Source organism: Ictalurus furcatus, chromosome 29, assembly GCF_023375685.1.
Source record: "Ictalurus furcatus strain D&B chromosome 29, Billie_1.0, whole genome shotgun sequence".
Classification (NCBI taxonomy): Eukaryota; Metazoa; Chordata; class Actinopteri; order Siluriformes; family Ictaluridae; genus Ictalurus; species Ictalurus furcatus.
The window spans coordinates 15,745,554-15,756,067 of NC_071283.1; the positions used below are offsets into that span (position 1 = coordinate 15,745,554).

At 39.1% G+C, this 10,514-nt stretch overlaps 2 protein-coding genes across 4 annotated transcripts; both read right to left on the reverse strand.

Moving 5' to 3' along the window:
- Nucleotides 1-262: 262 nt before the first annotated feature.
- odam (odontogenic, ameloblast associated) lies at nt 263-3,292 on the reverse strand. Of its 3 annotated transcripts, XM_053619509.1 has the most exons (9): nt 2,211-2,729; nt 1,957-2,001; nt 1,812-1,871; nt 1,420-1,632; nt 1,239-1,283; nt 1,008-1,145; nt 644-727; nt 515-560; nt 263-395 (listed from the first exon to the last, which is right to left on the reverse strand). In XM_053619509.1, the coding sequence occupies exons 1-8, from the start codon at nt 2,364-2,366 to the stop codon at nt 531-533; spliced, it is 771 nt and encodes a 256-aa protein (XP_053475484.1). In that variant the 5' UTR covers nt 2,367-2,729; the 3' UTR covers nt 263-395; nt 515-530. The 3 variants fall into 3 exon arrangements, with proteins under 3 accessions (XP_053475484.1, XP_053475485.1, XP_053475483.1); XM_053619510.1 differs by lacking the exon at nt 263-395 and adding an exon at nt 2,808-3,292 and having other exon boundaries at nt 490-727; nt 2,624-2,689; XM_053619508.1 differs by lacking the exon at nt 263-395 and having other exon boundaries at nt 490-727.
- Nucleotides 3,293-5,898: 2,606 nt separating this feature from the next.
- Nucleotides 5,899-7,780, reverse strand: LOC128604401 (protein enabled-like). Its single transcript, XM_053619515.1, has 5 exons — nt 7,517-7,780; nt 7,055-7,111; nt 6,823-6,897; nt 6,182-6,223; nt 5,899-6,090 (listed from the first exon to the last, which is right to left on the reverse strand). Exons 1-5 carry the CDS (start codon nt 7,640-7,642, stop codon nt 6,049-6,051), a joined length of 342 nt encoding a protein of 113 aa, XP_053475490.1. The 5' UTR covers nt 7,643-7,780; the 3' UTR covers nt 5,899-6,048.
- Nucleotides 7,781-10,514: the final 2,734 nt, after the last annotated feature.

A 10,514-nucleotide genomic window follows, 5' to 3' on the forward strand; every position in this document is an offset into this window, starting at 1 on the left:
TGAGATTACGGATCATTATACAATCAAGAAGCAATTCCTTTATTGAAGTAAATGAGTAAAAAAAGATAGAAATTGATTTAGCAGCATTATTAGAGGAGGAGGTGTAGATGGTGGTAACGGGGTTCTTTACTAATTAAACAACTTTCTTTATTTTAAATCCCTGTTTTATCATCATTAAACTCATCAGCTCAGCATTTTCCTGCATTCTGTGTTCATTTATCCTTCAGTCAGTCACGCACTGATCACACGCTCGGCCTGCTCATTATAATAAAGTCTTTATTCTCAGCTCATACAGGTGATACAGAGTAATAAGGTGTTATAACAGTTACACAAAGAATTGCGTCACGTTGTGACGTGTGTGACGTTCTGAGATGTTTAAGCTTTCACTCGGACACCTGTGGGGGGGGACATAGGAAATATTTACTTGCTTAACAGGAATTTTAAAAATATATGTTTGCATGTAATACACAAAACAAATAAAATGGGAAATACACAGCTACGCTACAGTACTCACACGTTTCTCTTCAGGTCTACGGCTGGAAAAAAGCTAACGCAGGACCCTGTCATTTACAACAAAACAAATCCACAATGATTTCCACTTTATTAGATATTAGATATAATACAGATAGGACTGTGTATTTACCCCCTCTACACCACGCCCAGGACGATCGCCACGGTTTTCAGGGGGCGGAGTCATGTGCCACGGCTCCACCACCTTCCCGTTATTCTGATCAAATAAAATAGAAATATTTTCACTTCTAAAATCCTGAGAACAAACAACTCGTTCTGTCACTCATCACTAATCCAGCTGTTCAGTTCTCTTCACTCAGTAGTCATTAACACACAACTAACATGATTGTGTGTGTGTGTGTGTAGAAAGTTGGAAAAAGTGAGAGAAAGAATTTTAAGAAAGATGTGATGTTACTGAGTGTGAGCTGAAGTGGAGCTGCTGATTGGTTGGTTGCTGTATGACATCAGCTGAGGGTGTGTGATGTACTGTACGTTACCTGCACAGGCTGAGGGACTTTAGTGGGTCCGACTGGGTTCCGATTGGCCACATTTTTATTAGCCGTGTTCTGATTGGACGGGAACATGGGCAGCGTGTTTCTTGAAGGGAATCCATAACTTATATAATACCGAAAACCCTGTGAGGTGAAACACGAGCGTTAATCCGAAAATCCGACTGAAATCAACATGAGTGAAGACACACACACACCCACCCACACACACACACACACCTGTCCTGCTGGTGCCCGAGGTAACGGGAAGTACTGAGGAACCACCTTCAGCCAAAAAAATTGATAAAAATTAGATATTGTATTAGATATTGTAATATAATGGACTGTAACGATGGGTTAAAGCAGTTCTAGGTCCTAAATGTGGTTCTACTTGAAACCCATTTTGAAGAGTAAGCTGTACCTGGGCAGGGTCCTGGTTGTTGGGGGGAGGGTTGTTGGGGTCGATTGACCCTGTGGGCTGCTCTTGCTGAAGAGAGGGCAGTAGTAACGGGGGCAGGTTCTGTTGTGGGGTCAGGAACTGACCCGGAAACTGAGGACCAAAATTCAGCAGGTGAGGAGGCATCAGGAGATCAGGCTGGGACTGGATCAGGAACGGAGAGAGGAACTGAGTGCCCTGAGAGGAAAGAGAGAGAAAATAAAGAGTAAATCTTTCACAAATCCCGAATACACTGCGGACGATCCCCTGCTCCTGATCTCTAAGTGCATGAGGAGGAAAGAAAAGCAGTTGATATTTTGGCCGTATTTAAGCTGAAGCGACTTCAGAGAGTTATGAGATTTGTTTTATTTCAGTACCTGGACTTGTGTTTGTCCCAAACCGACGCCGGCGAGCGTGAGTCCTGGGAGGCGCACAATCTACAGGACAGCAAAATATCATTCGCATTAAATCTTCAAAACAAACAAAAATATAAACAACTATGAACTCATGGAAGATAAAGACCTCATTGCTGTTACTGGCGATTATTCCAAGCTGCTGGCGGAGGATCTGGAAGAGGAGAGAGGGTTTATTACTGCATGGGAATTAAAGAGTAAGTACATAAATAACTGTGTGTGTTTATTCCTCTTACACTACAGACATTTTACCAACAAATACAGATGTTATTTATGAAAGAACGTCACACATTTCACCCATTTCTAGCTGCGTTTAACGTTGTATAACGTCTACAAAACAAGTTCGTTCCTGTTCTGACTTACACGAGTCGTTCCCTCACCAGCCTCGCTTACTCTCTCAAAGTTTATAAAACAATAAAACCTCAGCGTGTTGCCTTCTGTTACAGAGAAACTGTAACGCGCAAAATCTTCTGTCCTGCAGAGCAGTTCTAACGCACTGACACTGGAGACTCCTTCCATAAAATGTTAAACAGACATCTTTACAACCTTAGAGAAAACTTCCTCATATTGACGATTACACATCAGAGTGTGAATGAGCTGTTGCTATAGAAACGATAACGTATCAGAACATGCGCCTTAATATAAACCTGTGCTGCTGTTATAGAACATTTTAATTAACACCTTCTGACCAATCAGAAGCCAGGATTTAACACGGTTATACAGTGGTGTAAAAAAACAAAAAACAAAAAAAAACAAGATAATGGATAAATTCTCACTGGAGCTGAAGAGCAAAAGCTGAGAACAGCTGAAAGGATGAAGGTCTGGAGCTTCATGGTGTCCAGCTGTGAAACAAGAACACACCAAGAAGAGTGAGACTGAACGTCCGAGCCAAAAATCTCAACAACCTCCTGATTATTTTAATCCATTATAACAAAATAGAGCACAGAAGCAGGCGTGTACCTTCAGTGTGGAATGGAGATGAGAGCTGTGAGAAGGTCTCTCTGGCTTTGGCTTTTTAAACCATCTCCATGCCTCTTATCTGACGTGCTGAAGCACTGTGTGGTCACGATGTCACACACACACACCGATGACTTCACCTGACCTCAGTTACACTGAGCCTCACTGAGTAAGACCTTCTCTGTTCTGTCTGGTTTTGGTCACGTGAGGACATCACGTACCTCGTTTTAACCGAATCAAACCCTCGGAGTGTCAGAGATTGGAGTCTGATGTTAGACTAATGACCATGTGGACCAGGAGGAACTTCCTGAGCTCAGCGTTCTGCCTAATCTGCGTCTAAACACGACGTCTGAGCTCTGTGCAATTATCAGCTTTTCTGACTGGGCGAAAGACGATAAAAAACAAAGATGAGCGCTGATGTTAATGTTAGAGTCTAACAGTTAGACACTCCGGGGGTTAATCTGCGTTTAAGTCTCGCTTTCTGTCTATTTCTACACTACACGAGGCTCAGACAGTCTGCATGGATTACACAATATTAAAGAGCGTTCAGGATTCTGATTGGTCAGAAGTTGATTAATTTTCCGACAGTATTGCAGGTTTATATTACTGTTCTCCTTTTAATGCGTTACTGTTTCTATTGCAACGGCTTACCCACATCAACTGATTTAAATACATTGTTGATATGGCGAATTTCTTAAGTAAAGCTATTTATGGAAGGAGTCTCCAGTGTCAGCGCTGTGTAACACTCAGAGGTAAAGCTGTAACTTCAAAATCTTCAGGACAGAGGAGTTGAATAAAATTTAAATGAGAAATATGAATAAAGTAAATGAAAAAGCACAATGTGTTTTTTATTCATCATGCATGAATCATTTCATTAGTGATCATCAAAGGACTCAGTCAAGAATTAATAATTTTTTAAAAATTCTAATTATAATAAATATTCTATTTCTACAATTTCTATATTTCATCATCGAATAATCATTTCCAAAAAAAAAATGAAAGAGCTGCTCAGGGTCAAGCCTGTAAACGTCATCCAGTCTAAAATCTCTGGCCGACTGAAACGGGTTTCCTGTAGCAAGTTAAAAATAATAATAATAATAATAATAAAATAATTCCCATTTCAAAGAGCAAACAGGCCAGACTGTAAACATATTTAATCACAAATTTTACTTCATTAATTTGTGTTAAAACTACATAGATCATTTTTGTTGACAACTAACCAGGCAGTGGATCTGTAGTTCCCAGCATGCTTTGCAAGGGACTGCATTAGGAGAGTAACTTTAGGGATTGAATGTTGTGTTTTTCAGTAAATGGAAAGACATGTTAGTGTTTAATGTTCAGTTATGTTGGACATTTGAAGGAGTTCCTGTAATGTTTGTTAATGTTGTGGTTATTGTGTTGTAGAGTAGCACGTGTGCTGAACTCAGTGATCTGTATTAATGTCAGTATTAATGTCAGTATTAATGTCAGTCTTATTTCATTATATACATTGTGTACAGTGATGAATGAAACTGCTTGTTTAAACATTAATTAAACCTGTTAATTTAATTTTAAAAAGTGTAATTGAACCAGAATAAGAAAATGTTTTACAAATGTAATAATGTTGACTAAACATACTAGAGTAAACCTAAACCAACCTCATTTGACCTAAACCAACTAAATTGTGTTGACCCAAATAAACTGATCTGTTGTGACTGAACTAGATAAGCTGTGTGTAAAAACCTTCCTGAATTAAAGTAAGAGTAATGAACTCATGAGTATCTGAAAATACTCAGTGAAAAGCAGGGCTTGAGTGCTAGTGTCCATGACACTAAAACTAGATCAAATATAGGTTCAGTACATTTACACCGAGAAGGATAGCACCTTTATTTAAAAACAAAAAAACAATTTGATATTTATATACGATAATAAGGCAAAAACAGTGGGGAAGCGGGGGCGTGGTTAAGCGCCAGTTTGTGGAAAGGTGGGCGGAGCTAGAGTGAGTGGGCGGAAAGGATGCTTTATGACCAAGTGATGAAGAAGCAATTCCTTTATATCGGTTACAAACCGCGTATTTATCTCAGAGACGGATTTCTCTTCTCCTCTTGAAGCTCTTTACTGGGTTTCCTCTTTAGTACCTTACCTTACCTTACCTTACCTTACCTTACCTTACCTTACCTTACCTTACCTTACCTTACCTTACCTTACCTTACCTTACCTTACCTTACCTTACCTTACCTTACCTTACCTTACCTTACCTTACCTTACCTTACCTTGTTACTCTGTTACCTGGCATAGCTGTCTGCCCACGCGCGCGCTCAAGCATTCGGTGGTTTATAAAGAGGCGTGGCCAGGTGTGGCGGGTTTAGACTGATTACCTGTGCGAGAGCGTCGCGTTATAAAAGCTCGTGCAGGTGGCCGCGGTTTTGCCTGAGCGCGCGCCCGCACTATATAATGCTCGGGTTTTGTGCACGGTATAAACCTGGTTTATAGTAAACTTTTTATCCGTCATTAAGGACCTTTAATTTGGTTTCTCGGTTATATAAACCTGTCCTGAGTCTGTGAATGTGGAAGGTGATAATGCCGAGTCAAAATCTGCAACGATGAGACTCAAACAAATCTCTTAACCAAAACGCTGGGTTCATGGGTCTTCCACAGCATTGCATGGAATTATAAACAGATTTTATTTTATTGTTAAAGGTTGATCTCATTCTTTAATAAACATCTCTAATTATTGGTGAGCAGTTTGTTTAGCTGTGAAGAATAGATCAGATCAGTGAGCAAACTGCTGTGGTGTAAGTGGAATAAAACACATGGGGCATGCTGTAACCGGAAATGAATCAACTGCAGGATGAACAGTGACTTCCTGTCACGTTTCATGGTGTGTGTAATGCACCACTTGATCATGGAGTGAAATTAAAATGAGACCAATGAAAAAGGACAACTTGTCTTAGCATGCATGAATAATTTTATTAGTGATCATCAAATCAAAGTCAAGAATGAATTATTGAGCTTTTTCAAATTTGTAATTGAATACTAATCTTATTTCTACGATTTCTATATTTCATCATCTAATTATCATTCCCAAAAAAGAAATAAGGAGCTGCTCCGGGTCAAGCCTGTAAACAACAGAGAAAGAAAGAATGAACACATCAAAGTCAACTTCTTTTTCTCTCCATCTAACTGAAAGTGAAGTGTGCAGGCTATTTCAGGTGAGATAAAGACGCACCTCAGACGTGTAACTGTGCAGTAAAGTCAGGAGGATTCACTCATCAGGCTGCTCAGGTGTAGTCGGGCTCGGGCTGGCCTGAAATCACAAATTAACCATAAATAAGATTTTTATTTTTTTTTAACCTTAAACATGTTAGCGTTTCTGATTAGCGTCATCACTACATTACCTGAGCGACTGAATTGTCCTGCGTTCTCCACCGGAGAGCACGCTGAGAGAGAATTCAACAATTTCATATCATATAGTCACTCTTCTAACCTGTAACTTATCCTTTATAATCCACTAACAATCCCCTAATCAGACTATCAACTTTCAGATTATTTGATGTTTAATAAACACTCATCACATCATTAGTCACAGCAGCTGTCTGTTATTAAGAGATTATCAGTTTAATAACGACGTATTCAATAATCTGCTACAAAAATATTTTTATAATATAAAAAAACCCTAAATATTATTTTATATCACTTTCAAATAAACAATGATACTGTGCACAAAAAATTCTATTTCTCATAATACCTCTCATTGTGGGATTATTACAGACTAGATATATAATATTTGAAACATTTCACGCTATTTTAAGTTTGTAGTTATTCCATTATCAGATAATCTGCTTTCTATTTATTCCTTAAAGGGAAATAAAAAGTTAGGGTTAGTGTTCGTGTTAGTGTTAGTGTTAGGTGCTTTGTAACCCAAAGTACACTGCTGCTACATTTCTTTGCACCTGTGGTTTTTACTTCTGTTAAATTATATATGATATATATAATAAATATGTAAAATAAGCATATATACTGTGTATATGTAAATTACCCTGAAGCGTGGCGCTGGGCCGGAGGGCATGTCCCCCTGCGGCTGCTGCCCGTTTCCCCCCGGGTTCATTTGCCCCTGTAGATACACATCACATACTCATCAGAGAGAAAACGTCTGCATCATGTGTATGTAGAATGACGTACCACACACACACACACACACACACACACACACACACACACACAGTTATGAAATGAAACATCTCATTATGAGTAAGCGAGTGTAAGCGTACCGCTGCCTGCTGCTGAGGCACAACCTGGCGATTCACAGGGGGCATGAAGGGCATTGCCTAATTACCACCAGAGCAGAACAAACATCAAATACTGTCGGCTTTAAACACTAAATGACTTCACTAACAATCATGTATCATATGTTAAGTAAAAGCATACACAGTAAACTAGAGTTCAAGCTGGAAAAGAAAAAGAAAAAGATAAAGGTGTTGGAGAATGAGTTCCTCGAAGGTTCTTAACTTTCCAAAGCGGCTTTTTCATGCGTTTCTTTTTATTTTGAAAGAAAACTGTCCTCTTTGATAAAACTCGCATCCGGATTTCTATAAATGAGCACGAGCGAGATCCTCAGGACATCTCTGGATAGTTAACGCTTCACTTCTTGCTACACAGATGTTTGGATGTTTTATCTCGAATCATAAAGCCTGATGAGTGTAAATGTAAACATCACGCAGGAAGTTAAATACCCCGTAAGGCTGGAAGGGGAACTGCTGAGGGAGCTGAGCCGGAGCGTTGGGCATTCCGAACTGAGGCTGGAGCATGTATGGAGGGATCGCAGGAAACATCTGGAGGAAAAATAATCCAGAACTCATTCTTGAGGCAAACTCTATAAATTTTGTCTATTAACTGAAGCCAATAATTTCTTACTTTCTGAATGTTCTGAACCCATTTTAATTAAATTCCTCATTTCAATTGATATAACTTGATAATGTGTTTCACCACTGTAACAAAATGAGAATCAGTTCCCCTGTCTGTGCTTCACTTTGAGAACCCGAGCTTTTCATGATGCAAAAACCCAAATATATCTGCATTATTTTAGCATTTGGTGGAAAATTTCTAAAGACACGATGTTCTTACTTGACCAATGGGTGGCTGACCGATGAAAGCTCCACCACCTCCAATCAGCGCTGGATTCACACCTCCAACCACCAGCCCAGGATTCAACAGTCCTCCGTTCAGACCGAGCAGGCCGGGGTTCAGACCAACCACGCCAGGGTTCAGACCAACAACACCACCATTCAAACCTCCAACCACCAGCAGTTTCTACCCAATATGAGAATATACGGAGGAGATGTAGGTGATATTCAATATTCACTTCAATATTCAGTCTTCCAGCATCTCAACTAATATGTTGAGATGCTGGAACATGCTAATGCTAATGACATACATTTATTTATTTTGGTTCTCAAAGAAATAACGAGCTCCTCATGAAATTCAACAATAATAACGAAGCAAAATGGAAAAAATCCACAAACTCAGTCAGTTTCAGTCAACACTTCTACGTGCTCACCTTTGCTGAAGTCACCTGTGAGGATAAAAATGTGAAATGATTAATATAAAACAGGTATGCATGCGAAGAATGTATTTCTCCCCAGAAGAATAGAAGAGATGGTGTAAAGTTGAAGACTTACGCAGGCAGCTGAGGCCAGGAAGGCCACACACAGAAACAGCTTCATGTTTGCAGGCTGAGAAAGCAAGACCTTAAACAGATATTTTTAAACATATGATTTAATACTAATTACGATTAAAACATCTGGCGTTCAGAATTCTTTCCCTGACAGCGATGTTCATTTATGCTGCTTATTGAAGGTGTTCCTCAAGGTTCAGCTCGAGGTCCGGTTTTGTTTTGATACGTTCTTGTTGTTTTCTGTGATGGAGTGAAACCTTCAGCTCTCCCATCTCTAATTTACACATGAACACTTTCCATATCTTTGAAATATAAGACAAGAAATCTACCAAAATGCAATAATGTAAACATATAAGACTTAAACACGTAGGACAGAGCTCATCACCGTAGCTGTATTTGCCTGCAGAGCTTTGACAGTATTCGATCTGTACTCACCTCACTGAGGGAATGTTCAGAAGCGTGGACTGCGTCTGTACCGTGCTCTCCCCGGCTCAGACGCCGGACTTATATCGGTCCTGAGAAATTCCAGCCTAATGACTTCCCGCTCACAAATCCAGCTGTTTGTTTGCGCACAGTACACTTGTGGTAAGTAAGCGCCGAGCTTTTGTTCACGTCTTCTCATTATCTGAACGCTTTAATCCGAGCCACAGAAAGAGATGATGAGTAAAAACTCTGTAATTGAATTTTGAGGTTTTTGTTCCTTTTGTGCGACAGGATTAAAAAGCCACACGACTCCATGACATCATGAACACCTGAAACCTGCTTGCTCACAAACACCCCGTCATTAAAGGCAATCTTTAGAGAATGTGAACCTTAAATATTATATTATACAGGAAATATTATTTAATGTTGTTAAATCCTCGATTCTGATTGGTCAGAAGGTGTTGATTCATTTTCTAAAAGAGCAGCTCTCAGGGTTGTGTTAACACTCGTTCTAATACTCTATCGTTTCTATAGCAACAGTTCATTCACAGGGACTTGTATGGCGGATGCTCCACAGAACAGTTCTAACAACAGTTTTTTTAAAGTAAAGAGATGGTTATTTAACATGTATGGAAGGAGTCTCCAGTGTCAGAGGTACCGCTGTAACTTGACATTTTCAGGATGGTGGAGTTTATACTTTGCGGTCTCTTGGTAACATGACACGCTGCGATTTGTCTTACTAACCTTACTGAGAGAATAGAGAGTAGTGAGGGAACGACTGCTTATAGGTGCTCTAACGTAAGTGAGGACAAGAACTAACTTGCTAATTTGCTTTATTCTTTGGTAAATGGTAACTGTTGGCGAATTGCTTTGGAATAAAAGGAATAAAACACTTGGGGATGTGCTGTTTCAGGAAAAGAAATGTTCAGGGTGGTAACAGCAACGCCGCGTCATCACTGATCTAAAACTGTAATAATAATTTGACTGAAATTGGAACAAATCTAAAAACACTTCAGTGCCATTTCCTTCATGACAAATAACTCTATATAAAAATATTGATGAAATGATGATCGACATTTTTGTCCTGAGAGTAACGACAATCGAACAACAAGCGTTTCTAAATATGAAACGTCTCATTCTGATTTCGGACGTTTGCAAAATAGTGAACTAAACAGAAGTTCATTTTAAACACAACTCCCATGTTGTGAATAAGCACATTAGGGATTAATCTTGCATATACTGTTGACTTCATAATTATTGGCACCCTTCTTGAAAATGGTCAAAGGATGGTATGAAATCAGCATTTTGCAGGAAAACATGACCCATGTGGAGAAAGCTGCTAAAGCTGAAAATCACTCATTTTGTCATTCTTTTTTTTTTTCGTTTTAATGAAGAGTGCCAATAACTCATCATACAGTCTATCTTATTTAAATATGACAAACTTATTCATTTCACATTGTCCATTTATTTAAACTTCAGTACAATACTTCAGTATCAGAACATCTACTATTACAAAAAAGAAACAATTCTGATAATACAATGACTGAAGCAATTAACCAAGCAAAAGGCAAGAGATGAAGACTAGTAAAGCAGGGGTGGATATACAGAAACAAATTTATCTTGGACAAAATCAT